This window comes from Saccopteryx bilineata, chromosome 9 (genome assembly GCF_036850765.1).
Source record: "Saccopteryx bilineata isolate mSacBil1 chromosome 9, mSacBil1_pri_phased_curated, whole genome shotgun sequence".
Classification (NCBI taxonomy): domain Eukaryota; kingdom Metazoa; phylum Chordata; class Mammalia; order Chiroptera; family Emballonuridae; genus Saccopteryx; species Saccopteryx bilineata.
The window spans coordinates 96,438,146-96,459,908 of NC_089498.1; the positions used below are offsets into that span (position 1 = coordinate 96,438,146).

A 21,763-nucleotide genomic window follows, 5' to 3' on the forward strand; every position below is an offset into this window, starting at 1 on the left:
CATTAGTCAAAAGAGCCAAATATCAACAGTACAACAATTGAAATTTTTTTGAGAGCCAAATATCAACAGTACAACTATTGAAATTTCTTTTGAGAGCCAAATTTTTTAAACTTAAACTATATAGGTAGGTACATTGTTATTAACCTGCACGTGGTATTTTGTGGAAAAGCCACACTTAAGGGACCAAAGAGCAGCATGGGGCTCGCGAGCTGCGGTTTGCCAATCACTGAACTGAGCTCTTCTTATCACCTGTGGCCGATGCTCGAACCAATTGAGCCACTGGCTGTAAGAGGGGAAGAGAGAGAGAAGAGGAAGAGGGAGAGGGACAGAAGCAGATAGTCATTTCTCCTGTATGCCTTGACCAGGGATGGAATTCAGAAAGTTTGCACACTAGGCCAATGCTCTATCCACTGAACCAAATGGCCAGGGCTTTAAACATCTTTTGAAAGTTAATTTAAACTAAAAAAAAAATGTTTAGAGACACTACCATTAAAGCAATGACACAGAATGGGAAACTGCAGCTTACCTTCCAAATTCTACCTTCTCTCTCTTATATTCCAGAGCGAGTACAGTTTTCTGGGACAACACAGCCAGGACTCTCACAAAAGAGCCTGTGCTCCTCCTCTTGAGCTCCCCAAGGGGCTCTGACAGATGCAGAAACCCCTGTCATGGCAGCAGCAGAAGGCAGTCCCGTCCATGGCAACTGAGCACATTTGACACAGCACTATTTCCTCCACATGTTGGAGTCACTCTTGGGAGCATTAGGGGTTTAATCATCTAAATGTTACAAACCCAAACCAGTATTTAGCTTTGCCATTTCTCTTGGAAAAACTGATAACAAAAATCAAATTCCAGAAACCTGTGGTCATCAAGGGAGTCAAGACCATGAAATATTTAAAACCTTTCATGGCCACACACCATACATCTGAGTCTTACCAGATCAATTTAGGAGACCAAACTGCAGCAGCAGGGCCATCTGCTTAATAATGTGTGCTCAGCAGAGCAAACAGCACCTGTGTCAGATCCTCCAGAAATGGCAATTTCTTCCTCTGTCAGTCTCTCTTTCAAGGTGGCTTAATTGAAATTAAGTTTAGGGTTACAAAGACATCAGCCTCAGTGACTCAGAAGGATCTGAGGGTTCAACTGCCACATTATATACAAGAAAAACCAATGCCCAAGGAAAATGGCCTGTCCACACTCACATTAACCTTCAAAACAAGTTCGAATTTGCCCCCAGCCGACCTCTCTTAAAGACCATGCACCTCTTCTGGAAGTAGCAGTCAAGATGACAGATGCCAAATCCCTTATCAGAGTTGTAGGGGTACAGACCCAGACAGCTCAGTAACCCCTCCTGCCAAATTCCACCCAGATCAATGTCTTAGTAAACACTGGGCTGCTTTGTCTCCTCAGAAGCTAAAGACTCGAAGGGAAATTGTTAACACCAGCCAGTACAATAGCACATACCCTTCACAGATTCTGGGTATCCCCTGCATAGTGAGGGAGCAACCATAGATTACACTGAATTCAGAGAAAGAGAAAAATGTGAGGAGCAAAGGTGATCTTGCCTTAACATGTATCCACTGCACCCCATTATTCTGTTGAGCATGTGGCTGTGTCTATTTCCTCTGCTTTGGCTAAATAAATCCCAAAGATCTAAAATATAAATACAGGATCTCTTTGGACAAGCCTCCTTCATTAATCAAGCTCCTCCATTCCTGAGTCCACACATCTCACCAGCTGGTGGGAAAGATCACACTTACTTATGGAATTCAAATGTATAGATGCCATGGGCACTGAGGAGCTGGAAGGAAAGGTGATTAACTCTGACCATGGAAATAATAATAATGGGCCAAGGAGGTGCTGCTCACCTGGACTTTGAATAATGAGTGTCATGGTGATGAGGCGAAGAGAATATTAGAGAAGAATGAAAGAAGCTGTTACAGAGAGAACAGCCAAGAGGAAAGGCAGCATCAAGCATGTGTCTTGTTCGGCTCATGCTGGGAGCCCAGACAGACTGGAGAAGGAGAGGGCGGAGACAGAGCTTGGGGAGACGGAGAGGTGGGGTGGGACAGCTCACAAGAGGCCTGGGATTCTAGATAAAGGAATTCAGTCTTTACTCTAGGCAAGTCTTTTAAAATATTTAGGAGGATGTAATTTGTAAAGACCTGCCATCTCAGGCACAGAATGGAAGGTTGATTAGAGACGGGCAAAATTGGAGGCTGGGAGACACAGCAGTGGAAGTGATCTTGGGGAAATTGGGAAGCTTGTAGGTGATAAACACATCTGCTGTTAAACACAGTCACCTAACCCAAGAAATAAATATATTAAACCACACATTTTTAAGACTTGGTCTAAAAGTCGCATGAAATAACAGGTTCTTAAACTCACTCAAAGCAGAGCATGAAAAACCATGGTAGTGTTTATGGAATGCTTTGAAATCTTGATCAAATTAATCAATCAGAATAATGTTAATAGCAAAAAAGTATCTATTTAGTATATGAAGGTGTATGCATCTCACCAAAGAAAAAATGCAAGACAGATTATGCCTGAGTTTTCCGTTATGATTAGAATTTTGTCTGTTTTTTCCCCCTCATAATTCGGTTGTTTTGTTGTCTATCCCAGTGATTTTCAACCTTTTTTGAGCTGTGGCACATTTTTGACATTTACAAAATCCTGGGGCACACCACCTACCAAAATGACACAAAATGACACTCTAACATAGTACATATTATACATATAGTTAATAATATAGTTTCTAAATGTATTTATACTCACTTAGTGTGAAACCTGGGCCTGTTTCGATGAACACAAAAGGGATATCCTGGCAGAAATGGTAGAAAGACACACAGGAAGCTCTTCCTCAACAGTTCTCAGTCTCTCTCTGTTTTTAGTTTTTATCGCAGTCAAGCTTGAGAAGCTCAGCTCACATAAATATATGTAGTTGAAAACAGGAGCAATGTCAAAATAGCTTTGTTGGCCAGAATGGGAACTCCTTGACAACAGATAACCAAAAACTGTCCAAAGGAAGATCAGCATTCTTTAGCTTTAAAGTTAGATAACATTGTGATGCATTGTATATCACCCTCTGCGGGGGCCTCTTTTAAAAAGAAAAAGGTCAAATATCTATATACACCATCAGGATAGACATAACCAGCTGAGGCTGAGGCTTCATTTAGTGGTGGCAACATTTACCTCCAGTCCTGACCAGGATTAGAAATCGAGACCATGGGGAGGAGTAGCATCTTCAACTACTCGCCACGGCCACACAATGACAAGTGCGCGGCAGCCCAAGTGGGGACCTTTCTGGGTGTGGATGAGAGGCGGCCTACTATTGGTTCATCGCTAGTGGTTGGGATAAATCCTAGAAGGTGATTGGTCAGTGAGTGTTCCCTGTGCCTCCACTCTTCCTGTTGCTGATAGCAGGAGGGATTGTGAGGGGAATGTTTATGTTTGGATGAAGGCGGCTGGCGGTGGGCCGGATAAATAGCCTCCGTAGGCCGTATCCGGCACACGGGCCATAGTTTGGGGACCCATGTCACACCTGAGCATGTCTTATGGCACACTAGAGTGCCACAGCACACTGGTTTAAAAACACTGGTCTATCCCATGTGAAAAAGGGGGGGGCAAAGTTTTTGGAAAATGCCTGGGAGGAAAGCTGAAACTTCAAATCATTCAATTTCTTGCATAAATTAGTAAATTAAGAATTACTGAAATCCTACAATTGCCAAATTTTAGAGGCTGGGCTTCTTGTGCAGCTCTCAGAACATACTTCAAGGACTAGTACAGCTAAACTTTCTCCTTTATTCTCTGCAAGCTACTGATGCTCACAAATATCTTCGTGTTTCCCCAAGGTCAACTGTTAATTATTGACATAGCACCTCCCTTCCCAAAGAATCACAGTGATTTCTACATCACATGTCTGGGGCCAAGTCCAGAGTAAAGGAAGGCCCCATGTGACATGGATCTTAGCTAAGTATATGAGGTCAGAATTCAACCTGTCCCAGACTCGAAAGCTTTCTAATCCACTCATACTCAGAAAAATAAAAGCTTAGAACTTGTTTCAAAAGTTATTTCTGCTGGTGATTCAAAGGCTCATCTCTCTCTCTCCCACAGATGCACAAACAGGGACCTCCAGACACTGACTCTCTGGACCCCAGCCGCCTGAGGTCTAGCTGGCACTGCATCTCTGAGCTGCCCAGTGAGGAAGGGCCTTGGCTGGCTCCTTGGCAGACTCCCTCCTCACAGCTAGAAACAGTTCATTACCAGTTCCAGGCTGCCTACCTCCAGCCTGGCCCTAATCAGCCTGATCTCAGGTGGCCCCTGGGGCCACAGCTGCTGCTCAGAGTAGTGGGGACATTCTTCCAAGGTAATCATTAAACTGAGTGCCTGGCAAGGGCATAGGCAGCCAAGCCAGGAAAGTAAATCCTATTCACACCTTGTCCAGGCCTCAGTGGCTGGGACTGGTTTGGGAAGGTGGGGCCCTGGGGCACAAGGGCCCCAACCTGGCAGCCACAGCCTTCCCCTGCACACTGAATGTCTGAAAACATCTGAGGGCAGAACCTTTGCTGCCTGCCCTGCTGGGACACTGCCCTTGCTCCTGGCACCATGAAGCTGCAGGTGTTCTGGACTGGGCTGGAATATACCTGCCGGCTCCTGGGCATCGCCAATGCTGCAGGTAAGACACCACCCCCTGCTGTACTCTCCTGCATTCTGAGCAGAGCAGACAGGGCTGTGCAAGGGGTGTAAAGCAGCTAGCCAGGGATGGGCAGAAACATATGACCACATCTGTCCTTCATTTTCTTTCCCAAGACCCCAAGAAACAGTGTTCTGTAGCCAGTGCCATGGGGTCAGCTGGAACTGGGAACTTAAATTTTTATTTGGCAACCTATCATTTGTGTCTCTTCATCTTCTAAATGAGTGGAGAGTCTACCCCTCTTTCTGGGAGGGGCAGTTGTAAAGTGAAGCTGGGGGCTGAAATAGGTGTAAAAGGGCAGATGCTGTAGAATTAAGAAAGTGATCAAAAGAGCACATCTGGCTTTATTCAAACCACAGCCTTTGATCGTGAAGACTTCCCAGCACTCGGGCAGGCTGAGCTAGAGGGCGGGGTGTGGAGGCCTTGGGCTTCTATTAATGCACTGTGGGACTGCTGCTGGTGGGAGATGGCTCCTGTGCTCGCTCCTCTCCCTCACTGATGTCTAATTTAGTGGTGGCTCAGTATGCCTGGAGGACAGAAGCAGAACCAGTGTGACCGCGATCCTGAGTGCTGCCCACTTACTTCCCCAGTGCAAACAAACCCTGACTTTAGCCGTGTGGCTCCCACATGGCCAGGATCTGTTGGGGGAAGTGAGCAGGCAGCATTCTGAGCACTTAGCTCTTGGCCTCCCTATCCCTTGGGACAAGGAGGAGATTCCTACTGCTCATCATGTCCTTCTCTACTACTGGACTAATCATATGCATGGATCTTGAAGAACAGGGAATGTTCCCCAGCTCAGATTTGAACAGTGCTGCTTCTAGCCCCAGCCCTGTCACTGCCAATGTGTGACCATGGGAAAGCCATCTGGGCCCTCTGGAATTGAGCTGTCTGGTATGTACAACGGAGATAACTGGACCTGCTGGTCAGATGTTTTGGAGGATCGAGGATGCATAAACTGGTCACCACTAGCTGAAACTGGGAATAAAACCCTCTTGGGAATAGTTCTGTGGCATACTTCAGAGCTCAGGGGACCATTTCCAGGCACTGGGCCATGCTCGTTAGTACACTGGCCAGTGGGCTCTGCAGCATGTAGGCCCTGAGTTAGCATAGAAGTGCAAGTTGCAAGTCAGAGAGACAGCCAGCCTGATCTCTGGTCCCTTGACTTTCAAAAAATACAGGACTCTGGCCAAAGAGGTATCTGCTTCACAGGTTGGGTAGCCACACCCAGCAGACACCAAGAAGGGTCTGGAATGGGTCGTGACTGGTGGCTCAGTGGCTACAGTGTTTTCCTAGCATATGGGCATCTCAGGTTTGATTCCTGGTCAAGGCATACAGAGAAGTGACCATCTGTTTCTTTCCCCCACCCTTTTCCCATTCTCTCCTTCCTTCTCTCCCACAGCTAATGGCTCAGTTGGTTCAAGCATGGCCCTGGGTGCTAAGAGTAGCTTGGTTTGTCCAAGTGCACCAGCATTGGGTGCTAAAAATAGCTCAGTTGAGTCAAGCATTGCTCCAGATGAGGTTGCTGGGTGGATCCCGGTAGGGGTGCATGTGGGAGTCTGCCTCACTATATCCCTGATTCTCACCTAAAAAAAAAAAAAAAAGAAAAGAAGAAGAAGAAGGTTTTGGAATTGGTCTTCTGAGGTCCCTGATTAAATGAGGTGCTGGGGGAGCCAGTTCCAGACTGTGAGAACCACCTTTTCCTTTCATTATGGGAATGACTGCCAAGGCACCCAACTGCTCATCCTGGGGAGGACAAGTAAACCTAAGTGGATTTCCATGTTTGGGTTCAAGTTCTGGTCTACAGTTATTGATCTTGACTCCACCTTGCCTTCTCTAAGCTTTGGTTTTCAAGTGTGGAAGTGCACCCCTCTCAACTATCAGATATCAGAGTGACAGTCCCATTGCCACACTCAACCCAGAGCCAAGGCCTGCTTCTTATCTAGAATCTATTGTATGATGTGTCTGTCCTTTTAATGTACTGGCTACAGGCAGTTTGACAGTCTGATTTGTCTCAGTCAGAAGAAGTGTCTGTAGCCATGTGCACACACACGTGACCCTCCTGACCATAACCCTGATCTCTGCACAGAGGGTGGCAGTTAATGCTGAGGATGGGCCTCCTGCTTGCTTTTGATCTAAGATCCAGGCTAAAAATAGGCATGAACTGCCTACTATTGGTCCAGCTTTTCAATAATTATGCTGGGGCTCTCTAAAGAGCTAGGAGCAAGTGGGGAGCTAGAGAGAAGGTTGTTGGTGTTCTTGGGTATATTTTGAGTTTTCTTCAGTACCACTGAACTCTTGACCTATTTCCAGGGTATCAGTCTCTTTTTTGGTGAAATTTCTTTTGAGAAGTCCAAGCCTCACTTACAGGGGCATTCTGCTACAGCAGAAATAAGAGTTGAAACAGAGGCTGTCAATTTGCAGAAACTCCAGGAAGCCTGCAGGAGTCCCAGTCCCACTGAGGGGAGGACTGTGGTTCTCCAGAAACTGGGAAAGGCCTGTGACCTGACATCATCCAGAGAGTCACTTGCAGGGACCAGGTAGCACTTGTTCACTGGCCTCATCCTTGAACCTCTTCCCCTTTGCAGACAGGGTCTGTGACTGTCAGAGGCTCCACAGGTACAAGGTCCCAGAGGACTCTACCAGAATGGCAAAGCCCAGCATCTTGGGCCCAATGGCCCAGCAGAGGTGCTACCGGAACTCATCTCTCCTCTTCAACAAGGCCTTTGGATAAAGCTTCGTTAGGACACCCAGTAGTCCCATTGATCATGCTGCCTAGCCCCATGTCCAGCTTTATAACCCAGACAGAGCACCACCACCAAATAGGGGTAAAAGGGTCACAGACAGACTGCACATAACCAGAAGTGTTCTAAAAACCTTTTGAATCAATCATAAGGTTTCCAGGTAATCACAAACCCACTCCTCCCACTGTCTCTGAGCCCTTTGGGGAGCTAATCTTACACTTAGCTGGCTTCACTCATTTACATCACCTCCTTGGCCAGGAAGGCATTGTGCATCTGTGCCCCATGTGTGACCTCTCAGTGCCTGTTGCAGAGCTGTGACCCCAGCAGCCACCCAGGAAGCAGAACCCTGGGGAATGGCACACAGATTGTGAGCTCTGCATTCCCTGTGCAGATACTGGCATCTGTCTGCTTATTCACCCTCAGAGCAGGTCCTCACTGGGTTTCCTGAGAGAGGAGCCTGGCATCCTGAGTTAGAGACCCAGGCTCTGAGGGCCCAACCTATGTGAGTTGTTCTCAGTGCAGACCAAATGTCAAGAGGGGGATCTGGGGAAATGGAGGTAGCTAAAGAGGGAAGACAGCAGCCAGGCTGGTCTTCTCCAGGAAATGAGAAAAGAGCCTGTGCACAGGGTTGGTGCCCATTCCTGCTCTGGGAAGGCAGGGTCCTTTTCCCTTGAGTTTCTGCAGTCCTCATCACCCTGGGGAGTCAATCTCCATAAATTTCCTCACCACTGCTCTGTCCTGCCTCAAACTTGCCAGAAACATGTGGGAAGAGTCCCCTGTGTGAGGGTAAATGTTGCATCTTGTGGGCCCCAGACTTGAGTGGCATATGAAGGAAAAAGGAGAAGCTGATTCTCTGACCATTAAAGGGAAATCCTTCATATCCATGTCCTTGCATGTAGATGTGTATGAGCCTCCGTACAAGAAGAAATGCCAATAAAATGTCTCTGTGCCCTTTGGGAAGCCTTTCAACTTTTTTCAGAGAAAAGGGGCTCAAGTTTGTGGCCCCTCCCTACCAATACTCAAGGGCATTTTTACTCTTCCAGGCTTTGCTGTTGGTATAATAGCTGACAGTGAACATCATTATTTAAGCATTTATTGTGAGCCAGACTCTGTGCTATGTGTTTTAAATGCAGTATCTCATTTCATCCTAATACTTACCCTTGGGAGAACCATTATGCTCATCCTCATCCTTATTATTATTCAGTCAGAGGAAACTGAAGCTTAGTGGGGCAGAGCAATTTGCTCTAGGTCTCATAACTAGAGAACAGGGAGGCAAGATTTGAACTGATGGTGATCCACTCACAAGACCCAACCCTTCACCAATGTTCCCTTCACTTAAATCAGGCTGAGGGACATGTCTTTCCATATCTTGGTAATCCCAGGATGTAGGATGCAAAACACACAGAGGGTACCAGTGAGGCCTGACTAAGGCCACTCATCAGTCAACTGTAGTGCCCCGCCATTCATCAGCCTCAACAAGCAGGCAGGATCATGGTGAAGATGGACACAGTTACAATAAAGAATAGTCAAGAATGACCTCTTTCTAAACCTGGAGACACTGATATTTGATACAGCTTCTCATTCTGTCTCTTAATGATTACATGGTTTGACTGACACTACCATGGCTGTTCAGGCAAACCCAGTCCGGGACCTTATCCAGGACAATCTGTACACATTCCCAAAGAGAACTATCCTAGTGGGACCTCCCATTTATGAGTCCAGATTTGTATGACTGACAGCATGCTAGAAAGTATCCTGCTGAAGCCACATTATGTCAGTAAGGGACAACCTGGGATCACTTAAGGATTTTTTTACTATAAATTCTGACCCATTAATTTCTCCTCTACACTACAGACAGAGCCATATTTCCAATAGCCCCACTCTTGCCACACTCCATTTAAAATTGTGGCTCATTAATATAGACTAGGACAAAAGAAACATTGAAACTCAGATATTCTCATATTTTAAAGCATACAGCAAATGCATAGTTTGACCTTAACCTTATTCAAAGATTTCAGAAACAAGCTAATGCTTCTGCGGCAACCATCCTGGGATCTCCATACCAATTTTCCACCACCGCCTTCCACAAAAGGAGCATGATGCACTCCAGCATGTCCAGAGGTGGATTTATCAGTCACATTGTTTTCAGATCCTCCAGATGGATGTTGGAGGATGTTTTTCCCAATCTGATAGCCTCAGTGAGTAAATGAAACATCTCTACTCTGTTCCACCTTTCTTCATGCACTAGAGATTCTGACCAGTTCAGTATGGCATCATACTGGAAAAGTATGATGGAATCTACCAGAAAAGCTACTAAAACTAACACAGTGTTTAGCAAGGTTGCAGAACACCAGATCACTAGTTAAAAATCAATTGTATTTCGATATACTAGTAAGAAATAATTAGAAAATAAATTTTGAATGTTCATAATAGCATCAGCATATAAAAAATACTTTGGGATAAATCTATACACTGGAAACTAAAAAAATATTGCTGAAGGACAGTAAAGAAGACATATGGAGAGATATAATTTGTTCCTGGGTCAGAATACTTAATATCATTAAAATGTCAATTCTCACTAAAATTGCTCTATAGTCTGAATGCAACACCTGTCAAATCCTAGGAGAGTTTTGTTTTGTTTTTAAACATTGACAGGCTGTTTCTAAAATTCACTTGGAAATGCAAAGATTCTAATATAACCTAAACAACTTTGTACACAAAAAGCAACGTTAGAAATTTAACACTACTGATTTTAAGACTTATTTTTAAATAAAGCTACAGAAATTAAGACAAAGAAGTTTTAATACAAAGAAAGACAAATACAGTAGCATTCAAAAATAGACCTAGACATATATGAACAATAGAATTTTGACTTAAGTACAAAGGCAACTTAGGGCAGAAAGAATAACTTTTTCAATAAATGGATTTGAACAATTGAATATCCATTTATCAAAAAATAAAGTTTTACCTATACTTTGTACCATATACCAAAAAATAAAAAAGATTTAAATTAGATTATAGACCTAAATGTAAAACTCAAAACTATGAAACTCCTAGAAAATAGGATAAAATATCAGTAATGGCTTAGTCAGAGATTTCTTAGATACAATACAAAATTTCAATCCAGGAACAAATATATAAATTGTACACCATCAAAATTTAACACTTTACTCTTTAAAATATAATTTTAAGAGAATGAAAAAAAAGTCAGCAAAGAGAGATGATGGTGAAAAGCACATGAAATATTGTTTTGTTCCACTGGTCACTGGGAAATGCGCACAAGAACTGCAGTGAACAATGCTGCCATAAACACGGGGGTGCACTTCTCCTTTTGAAACAGTGCTATGGTGTTCTTAGGGTATATACCTAAAAGTGGGATAGCTGGGTCAAAAGACAGTTCCATTTTTAATTTTCTGAGGAATCTCCATACTGTTTTCCACAGTGGCTGCACCAGTCTGCATTCCCACCAGCAGTGCAGGAGGGTTCTCTTTTCTCCACATCCTTGCCAGCACTTATTCTGTGTTGTTTTGTTCACAATCGCGAAGATCTGGAAACAGTGAAAGTGTCCGTCAGTGGACGAGTGGATTAAAAAGCTTTGGTACATATATACTATGGAATACTACTCAGCCATAAGAAATGATGACATCGGATTATTTACAACAACATAAGTGGAACTTGATAACATTTTATGGAGTGAAATAAGTAAATCAGAAAAAACTAAAAACTATATAATTCCATACATAGATGGGACATAAAAATGAGACTCAGAGACATGGAAAAGAGTGTGGTGATAATCGGAGGGTGGGGAGGAGAGGGAGTAAGGAGGAGGGGAGGGGAAGGGCACAAAGAAAACCAGATAGAAGGTGACAGAAGACAATTTGACTTTGGGTGAGGGGTATGCAACATAACCAAATGTCAAAATAGTCTTGAGATGTTTTCTCTGAACATATGTACCCTGATTTATCAATGTCACCCCATTGAAATTAATAAAAACATACTGTAAAAAAAAAGAACTGCAATGAGGAGCGTGGTCAAGAACAGGACCCCCTGCCCAGTGCTGAGTGCTGACAAGAGGTGAGACTCTCATTCGCCACTGGTCACTGAGAAAGGTGCACAAGAATGACAGTGAGGAGTGTGGTTGAGAGCAGGACCCCCTGCCCAGTGCTGAGTGCTGACAGGAGGTGACACTCTCATATCAATTATATCTGAATAAAGCTGTCTTTTAAAGTGGATGTGTCACTTATCTATTGCCAAAATAATGCTGTGTAACATCTCCAAAACCTTAGAGGACTACAGCAATATACTTTTATTATTCACACATCTGGGCAAGTAGACTGGGCAGCTCTGCTAGTATTACCATTCTGGGGCTGTTGGCTTGCCTAGCTTGACCTGGGCTAGGATGAAATGGGCCACTCTGCTCTTTGTGTCCCTTACACTCCAGAAGGCTGACTTTGGCATGTGCCATAATAATTGCAGAGGCACAAAAGAACATGCCAGTTTATACCTGTGCTTGCATGGTGCCCAAAGCAAGTCACAGTCCTGGGTCCAGAGTCAAGGGCTGGGGAAATAAGCTTCACTGCAAAGTCACAGAATAGAGTGTGTGGATCCTGAGAGGGCTGAAGGTTTGGGGATATTACAGCAAGCTGCCACAGGGACTTTCTGCAGGACTGGTCAACTTTTGTCTACAACTCATGTTTAAAGAATTGCAGATAATGAGTAGATTCTCTTGCCTTTAGGAAATTCTACCCAAACAGGCCTTTGGGAGTTATCGAAGGATACTGAGTGCCACACTAAACTCTGAAGCTCTTCTCACTGAATATTTGAAACTTTCTACTATAAAATCTTGGCCTTTAATCTCAGTGTCTCTGAAACCTGACTCACAGGTGTCAGCTGAATAGCACTTAGTACAGAGGTAGATGTTCTGTCAAAACTTCTCCCGAGTTAGGAAGCCTTCAGCCACTATCTATGTCTAAGAGGATTCTTAGCAACTGGTTCTGACATCTCCAAATTCTTAGCAATAGTAAAAAGTTAGCTTTCACCTCTACAACCAGCTGTGTCCCCTTCTGAACCTAACATCTCTCCAGCCATTGTCATCAACCCAGTGCACCCCTAGCTAAGATGTCCTTATAGACCCTGAGATTGGCAGAGATGACACACAATTGGATGAAAAAGAGCAATAAATAAGACATGGAGAGCTATGAGGCTGTCCTCAGCAGCAGTGAGTATGATATTCTAATCCAGCTACTTAGGCAGCCAGGGTTAAGATCACTGCCAGGCATGAAAAGCAAGTTAGTTAATGTGGCCTCTAGTGACCTGTGACATGTCCTGTGTTGCCAACAGAGCACTGCCCTGAATGAAAAACAGGTGTCAGAACTCAACCCAGCAATGGGGTCAGAATAGACAAGTGACAGTGAAACACAGCAGCATGAGGCTTAAAACCAGGGAACTAACCTTCACAATCAGCACCACCCACAGGACCTAACCTCAAAGCACACTGGCCCAAGCCCTTAAAGCCCCTGGCAGTCCCCACAAAGGGTGTTACAAAGGAGATGTGTGGTGGCTGGGGCTCTGTAACACTTAAATCCTAATTGGACCTGCAGAGGAAGCTGAGATAAGATCAGGGGACAACATCAGTGCACAGTGAAGAGCTCTTAGTTGCAATGGAAGTGCATATTAATTGAAGGAAGGAAGGAAATAACCCTCTTCTAGGCTGTGGAGTAAAAGGAACCCTCATTCACTGTTGGTGGGAATGTAAAGTAGTACAACCATTATGAAAGAAAGTATGGTGGTTCCTCAAAAAACTGAAAATGGAGGGGGAAGACAAGATGGCGTTGGAGTAGGCGGACATACCAACATCTACCTCCCAGAACCAAAGTGGATTATAAACTAATTTTAAGAACTATCATCTGGAAAAGCCAACTTCGGACTAAACTAAGAGGACTCTTCAACCAAGGAACACTGAAGAAGCCACACCGAGACTGGTATAAAAAGCGGAAATGCAGAAAGGGCTGCCCAGCTCCCCAGAGTGAATGGCAGCCAGGAGAGACTCACATGGCGGGAAGTGAGTTTAGCAGAAAGGGGAGGGTCCTGAGCCTCAGGAACAAAGCCCCAGCCTGCAAATCCAGAGCAGAGAAGAGGTGTAAGGACAGTATTTAGCTGGAAACAAGTCAGGATACTGTTTGTGAGAGAGTCTGATTTCTCAGACCCAGGATTCTTCTTAAAGGGACCACGCAGAACACCTCTCTCACAACCACTCACCCAGGGCTCCGGGGGTCAGGGAGAGAGGAGAGGACCAGAGTAGCAGGAAGAGAGTGTAATCTAGGAGGCACAGGGAGAAACATTTTGGGAGACAGCCACCCTAACCCCTGGGACGAGTCACTCCCCAAATCTGAAGTGAATATTTCCCCGGGAAACAGCAATACCAGCAAAGGGAAGCAGGAGAGCAGCCAGACAAGCTCCCCCCATGGCACTCAGAGCAGAGTCGCATAGAAGGAGGGAGCTTTTGGGGCTACAGTAGTGAGTGTTAGGGTCTGAGTTGCAGTGCCCGCACTCACGCGGCAGGGGGCTCGCTGAAGGGTGGGCAATAGTGAAAGACAGAAGCGCAGTTCGGCTGGCAGGGGCAAAGGCTGGCTGGCCACCACTGGGCTCAGGTGTGAGCTCAGTCTTGCCCGGCTGGAGAAGAGGGGGCATGGAAAAGCAGTCAAGCCCAGCTGTCGGCAACCTTTAATCCAGCCTGCGGGAGAAGAGCGGAAACCCGAAAAAGGGTGGAGACCAGCCCCTGAGCAAGGGCACAGGAGCACAGCCTTGCTCCGCCTGTGCAACCCAGGCTTGTGGTCTGACTTGGGAGCCAGCTTCCCCTCGGGGGTGGAGCCAAAAGCCCAGAACAGGTGGAGTTCCGCTACTGAGCTGAGCATGGGCAGGCAGTCCTGCCCGGCTGGTAGAGCCAAGGCTAGCAGCTGTTCCACGAGCGACCTCCTCCTGCAAGGATGGGGAGAAAACCCGGAAACAGGAAGAAACCCGCAGCTGAGCAAAGGTGCTCACTAGTGCCCTCAGGAGTGAGCATGAGGCCATCCATGGGGGCGGGGCAAAAGCCAAGGCCACCAAGGCATGTGCACCCGAGCACATGATCACAGCCACTCCCGTGAAGAGAAAACGTGGAGGCAGAGAAATGCAACACAAATGAACTGAGAGAAATCCCCAGAAAAGAACCTAAATGAATCAGATATAACCAAATTACCAGATGCAGAGTTTAAACTAACAATTGTTAGGATGCTTAAAGATATTAGAACAACAAAAGATGGTCATTACAAAAACCTAAATAAAGAGATAGCAAATATAAAAAAGGACATTGAAATAATAAAAAAGAATCAGTCAGAAATGACAAATACAATATCTGAAATAAAGAATACAACAGAAGGAATTAAAAGCAGGATGGATGAAGTGGAGAATCAAATCAGTGAGTTAGAGGACACGATAAATAAAGGCATGGAAGCAGAGCAGAAAAAAGAAGAGACTCAAAAAGTCTGAGGAAACTCTAAGAGAGCTCTGTGACAACATGAAGAGAAATAACATTCACATCATAGGGGTTCCTGAAGAAGAAGAGAAAGAACAAGGGATAGAGACTGTGTTCAAACATATCATAGCTGAAAAGTTCCCTCAATTAAGGCAGGAAAACATCTCACATGTTCAGAAAGCACAGAGAACTCCATTAAGGAGAAACCCAAAGAAATCAACACCAAGACACATCAAAATTAAAAGACCAAAGCTAAGTGATAAAGAGAAAATATTAAAAGCTGCTAGAGAAAAAAAGACTATCACCTACAAAGGAACCCCATAAGGATGACTTCTGACTTCTCAACAGAAACACTTGAGGCCAGAAGGGAATGGCAAGAAATATTCAAAGTAATGCAGAACAAGAGCCTACAACCAAGACTACTTTATCCATCAAGGCTATCATTTAAAATTGAAGGAAAAATAAAAAGCTTTACAGACAAGTAAAATTCAAGGAATTCACTGCAACCAAACCAAAGCTGCGAGAAATGCTAAGGGACCTGTTGTAAACAGATCAAAGGAGAAAAGAATATAGCAAAAGAGGAATACAGTTTTAAAGAATAAAATGCCAATAAACAATTACATATCAATAATAACATTATGTGTAAATGGATTAAATGATCCAATCAAAAGACATAAGGTAGCTGCATAAATAATAAAACAGGACCCATACATATGCTGTCTACAAGAGACACACCTTAAATCAAAAGATGCACACAGACTGAAGATAAAAGGATGAAAAAAAATATTTCACGCAAATGAAAATGAAAAAAAAGGTGGTGTAGCAATACTTATATCAGACAAAATGGACTTTAAAACAAAGACCATAGTTAGAGATAAAAAAGGTCACTACATAATGATAAAGGGAGCAATCCAAAAGAAAGATATAACCATTATAAATATCTACACACCTAATATAGGAGCACCTAAATATATAAAACAGACTTTGATGGACTTAAAGGGCAAGATCAACAGCAATACTATAATAGTAGGGGATTTCAATACCACATTAACATCATTAGATAGATCCTCGAGAAAGAAAATTAACAAAGAAACAGCAGTTAAAGGACGTATTAGATCAACTCAATTTAATAGATATCATCAGAACCTTTCACCTAAAAACAGCAGAATATACATTCTTTTCAAGCACTTATGGTATATTCTCTAGAATAGACCACATGTTAGCACACAAAAGTGGTCTCAACAAATTTAAGAAGATTAAAATCTTATAAAGTACTTTCTCTGATCAAAATGGAATTAAACTAAAAATCAACCACAACAGAAAAACTGAAAAACATTCAAACACTTGCAAACTAAATAGCATGTTATTAAATAAAAATGGGTTAACAATGAGATCAAAGAAGAAATTTTAAAATTCCTAGAAACAAAAGATAATGAGCATATATCAACTCAAAATTTATGGGACACAGCAAAAGCAATCCTGAGAGGAAAGTTTATAGCATTACAGGCATAACTCAAGAAGCTAGAAAAAAGCTCAAATAAACAACTTGACACTACATCTAAAAGAACTATGAAAAAAACAGCAAGTAAAGCCCAGAGCTAGCAGAGGAAGGAAATAATAAAGATCAGAGCAGAAATAAATGACATAGAGGCTAAAGAAACAATATAGAGGATCAATGAAACCGGGAGCTGGTTCTTTGAAAAGGTAAACAAGATCGATGAACCTTTAACCAGACTCACCAAGAAAAAAAAAAGGGGGACTCAAATAAATAAAATTAGTTATGAGAGTGCAGAAATAACAACTGACACAACAGAAATACAAAATATTGTAAGAAAATACAATGAAGAACTGTATGCCAAAAAACTAGACAACCTAGATGAAATGGACAAATTCCTTGAAACATACAATCTTCCAAAAATCAATCTAGAAGAATCAGAAAACCTAAACAGGCCAATTACAACAAATGAGATTGAAACAGCTATCCAAAAACTCCCAAAAAGGAAAAGTCCTGGGCCTGATGGCTTCACAAGTGAATTCTACCAAATATTCAAAGAAGAACTAACTCCTATCTTTCTCAAGCTATTTCAAAAAATTCAACAGGAAGGAAGACTTCCAAACTCCTTTTATGAGGTGAGCATAATTCTGATTCCAAAACCAGTCAAGGACAACACAAAGAAAGAAAATTATAGATCAATATCCCCGATGAATTTAGATGCAAAAATGCTCAAAAAACTATTAGCAAACCGGATCCAGCAATATATGAAAAAAAATCATGCACCACGATCAAGTGGGATTTATTCTTGGGAGGCAAGGCTGGTACAATATTCGCAAATCAATCAATGTGATTCATCACATAAAAAAAAGGAAGGAGAAAAACCACGTGATAATTTCAATAGATGCAGAAAAAGCACTTGATAAAATCCAGCACCCATTCATGATCAAAATTCTCAGCAAAGTGGGAATACAGGAAACATACCTCAACATGATAAAAGCCATCTATGAGAAACCCACAGCCAACATGATAGTCAATGGGCAAAAATTAAAAGCAATCCCCTTAAGATCAGGAACAAGGCAGTGGTGCCTCCTTTCACCACTCTTATTCAACATAGTCCTGGAAGTCCTAGCCACAGCAATCAGACAAGAAAAAAATATAAGGCATCCAAATTGGAACAAAAGAAGTAAAATTACCATTATTTGCAGATGATATTATATTGTATATAGAAAACCCTAAAGTCTCAGTCAAAAAACTACTAGACCTGATAAATGAATTCGGCAAGGTGGCAGAATATAAAATCAATACTCAGAAATCAGAAGTATTTTTATACACTAACAATGAACTGTCAGAAAGAGAAATCAAGAAATCAATCCCCTTTACCATTGTAACCAAAAAAATAAAGTACGTAGGTATAAATTTAACCAGGGAGATTAAAAACTTGTACTCGGAAAATTATAAAACATTGATAAAAGAAATCAGAGAAGATACAAACAAGTAAAGGCATATACCATGCTCATGGTTAGGAAGAATAAACATCATTAAAATGTCTATATTACCCAAAGCAATTTATAAATTCAATGCAATACCGATTAAAATACCAATGACTTACTTCAAAGATATAGAACACATATTCTAAAAATTTTTATGGAACCAAAAGAGAACATGAAAAGCCTCAGAAATCTTGAAAAGGATGAATAAAGCAAGAGGTATCACACTTCCAGATATCTAGTTATATTATTAGGCCATTGTACTCAAAACAGCACGGTACTGCCATAAGAACAGGCATATAGATCAATGGAACAGAACTGAGAACCTAGAAATAAACCCACACTTCTATCAACAATTGATAATTAACAAAGAAGATAAAAGCATACATTGGAGTAAAGACAGCCTCTTCAACAAATGGTGTTGGGAAAATTGGACAGCTACCTACAAAAAAATGAAACTAGACCACCAACTTACACCACTCACAAAAGTAAACTCAAAATGGATAAAAGACTTAAATATAAGCCGTGAAACCATAAACATCTTAGAAGAAAACATAGGCAGTAAGCTCTCTGACATCTCTCGCAGCAATATATTTGCTGATTTGTCTCTACAGGCAAGTGAAATAAAAGACAGGATAAACAAATGGGACTTTATCAAACTAAAAAGCTTCTGCACAGCTAAGGACAATAAGAACAGAATAAAAAGACAAACTACACAATGGAAGAATATATTTGACAATGTGACAAATAAGGGGTTAATAACCAGAATTTATAAAGAACTTGTAAAACTTAATACCAGGAAGACATACAATCCAATCCAAAAATGGGCAAAAGAAATGAATAGACACTTCTCCAAAAAGGACACACAGATGGCCAATAGGCATATAAAAAATGCTCAACATCACTAATCATTAGAGAAATGCAAATTAAAACCACAATGAGATATCACTTCACACCAGTCAGAATAGCGCTCATCAATAAAATAACACAGAATAAGTGCTGGCGAGGATATGGAGGAAAGGGAACCCTCCTGCACTGCTGGTGGGAATGCAGACTGGGGCAGCCACTGTGGAAAACAGTATGGAGATTCCTCAAGAAATTAAAAATCAAACTGCCTTTTCACCCAGCTATACCACTGTTAGGAATATACCCCAAGAACACAGTAGCACTGTTTGAAAAGTAGAAATGCGCCCCCATGTTTCTGGCAGCATTGTTCACAATAGCAAAGATCTGGAAACAGCCCAAGTGTCCATCAGAGGACAAGTGGATTAAAAAGCTTTGGTATCTATATACTATGGAATACTACTCAGCCATAAGAAATGATGACATCGGATCTTTTACAACATCATGGATGGACCTTGATAACATTATACTGAGCGAAATAAGTAAATCAGATAGAACTAAAAACTATATGATTCCATACAGAGGTTGGACATAAAAATGAGACTCAGAGAAATGGACAACAGTGTTGGAGTTACAGGGTGGGGGGGGGGAGAAGAGGGAGGGTGTTGGGGGAGGGGAGGGGCACAAAGAAAACCAGTTAGAAGGTGACAGAAGACAATTTTATCAATGTCACCCCATCAAAATTAATCAAAAAAAAAAGAATGTGTGATACATAAAGACACATGCAGCCCCATGTTCATTGCAGCATTGTTCACAGTGGCCAGGACATCGAAACAACCAAAAAGCCCATCAATAGATGACTGGATAAAGAAGATGTGGCACATATACACTATGGAATACCTCTCAGCCATAAGAAATGATGACATCAGATTATTTACAGCAAAATGGTGGGATCTTGATAACATTATACAAAGTGAAATAAGTAAAACAGAAAAAACCAGGAACTGCATTATTCCATATGTAGGTGGGACACAAAAGTGAGACTAAGAGACATTGATAAGATTGTGGTGGTTACGGGGGTGGGGAGAGAGGAAGAGGGAAAAAGGGAGGGGGAGGGGCACAATGAAAACTAGATAGAAGGTGACAGAGGACAATCTGACTTTGGGTGATGGGTATGCAACATAATTGAATGACAAGATAACCTGGACATGTTATCTTTGAATATATGTATCCTGATTTATTGATGTCACCCCATTAAAAAAATAAAATTATTAAAAAAAAAAAGAATGTGTCTCACGGCTAATTCAGACAGAAGAATAGTATAAGGATGCTAATTCTGCTTCTCAGGCCACATCCTCCAAAAGGAGCCCCAAGCAAATTGCTGATTTGGCTCCTCTGATTTTGCCAATTGGATTAAAAAAAAAATAGGTCAGGAACGCCCTGAAATGGAACTAACAATACATGAGCATAAATTTAAAGGACTTTTAGATACTGGAGCTGATGTATCTGTTATTGCTAAGCTACATTGGCCTCCTTCCTGGCTCACTTATGCAGCAGTCACAGAATTACAAGGTATAGGGCAGAGTAAATCCCCTCAACAAAGTTCATTGGGAAGATTAAGAAGGTCATTCTGGATTTTTAAAGCCTTATGTGCTCCCTGGATGGCTAATTAATTTGTGAGGTAGAGATGTTTTGAAAAATATGGGAGTGTTGCTTGTCAGTCCTAATGGGTTAGTCAGTACTCAGATGCTTGATCAGGGATATTTGCCCACCAAGGGTGTACGGAAAGAACAGCGAGGAATTCTCACTCCCATAGAAGTAGTACCCAATACCAGAAGGTGTGGATTAGGATATCAAAATTTAGCATATGGACCTTGGTAGCTCCTGCTACCTCAATAATGCATTGTGCAGACCCAATTACTTGGAAATCAGATAATCCTTTATGGGTAGACCAATGGCCCCTTTCTCAGGAGAAACTTAGGGCAGCTGCTTGATTGGTACAAGAGCAGCTACAGCTTGGGCACATTGAACCATCTAATAGCTCATAAAATACACTTCCATATTTTGATCTTGTTGCCTTTTGGATTATCAAGGGGCATAGGCGACCCTTACAGTTTATAGGTTTTGAGCCTCAAAATTATTGTTGTTCCTTTTTTCAATGGCTCTGGGAAACTTTCACTAAATGGCAAATCGCTCTTGCAAATCAATGGACAACTTTATACTGAAACTGTCAACTTAAAATCAGCTCAAAGTCTAGAATTATATGTCATTACCATGGCTTTTCAGTATTTTCCATATTCCCCCTTTAATCTATATACAAACAGCAAATATTTATTTATGGTGTTTCCACTATAAAGACTGCTGTCTTAGGGACAAATGCTGATGAACTATTTCAGCAGTTCCTCCTTCTTCAAAGACTTGTATGTCAACATAGAGCTCCATGTTTCATAGGACATACTTGAGCTCACTCCATGCTCCCTGGAGATTTAGCATAAGGGAATGCCCCCCTTTTTTTTCTTTTCTTCTTTTTTTTTTTTTGTATCTTTTTGAAGTTGAAAATGGGGAGGCAGTCAGACAAATCCCGCATGTGCCCAACCGGGATCACCCGGCACGCCTACCAGGGGGGAATGCTCTGCCCATCTGGGGTGTTGCTCTGTTGCAACCAGAGCCATTCTAGTACATGAGGCAGAGGCCACGGGGCCATCCTTAGGGCCCAAGATGGCTTTGCTCCGGTGAAGCCTTGGCTGCGGGAGGGGAAGAGAGAGACAGAGAGGAAGGAAAGGGGGAGGGGTGGAGAGTCAGATGGGTGCTTCTTCTGTGTGTTCTGGCCGGGAATCAAACCCAGGAATACCACACATCAGGCCAATGCTCTACTACTGAGCCAACCGGCCAGGGCCTAGGAATGCCCTTCTTGATCAAGCTACCCAAAAGAAAATTATTTGAAACAACCATGACAGATGGAGCAATTCAGTCTCATACTATTCATCACCA

At 42.5% G+C, this 21,763-nt stretch overlaps 1 protein-coding gene across 1 annotated transcript in view; it reads left to right on the plus strand.

Moving 5' to 3' along the window:
- Positions 1-4,031: 4,031 nt before the first annotated feature.
- The window catches only part of TMEM72 (transmembrane protein 72), a 44,220-nt gene continuing 26,488 nt past the window's right edge, over positions 4,032-21,763 (plus strand). Inside the window, 1 exon segment of the mRNA XM_066243629.1 lies at positions 4,032-4,675. Coding sequence (XP_066099726.1) covers positions 4,606-4,675 — 70 coding nt within the window. The 5' untranslated portion in view covers positions 4,032-4,605.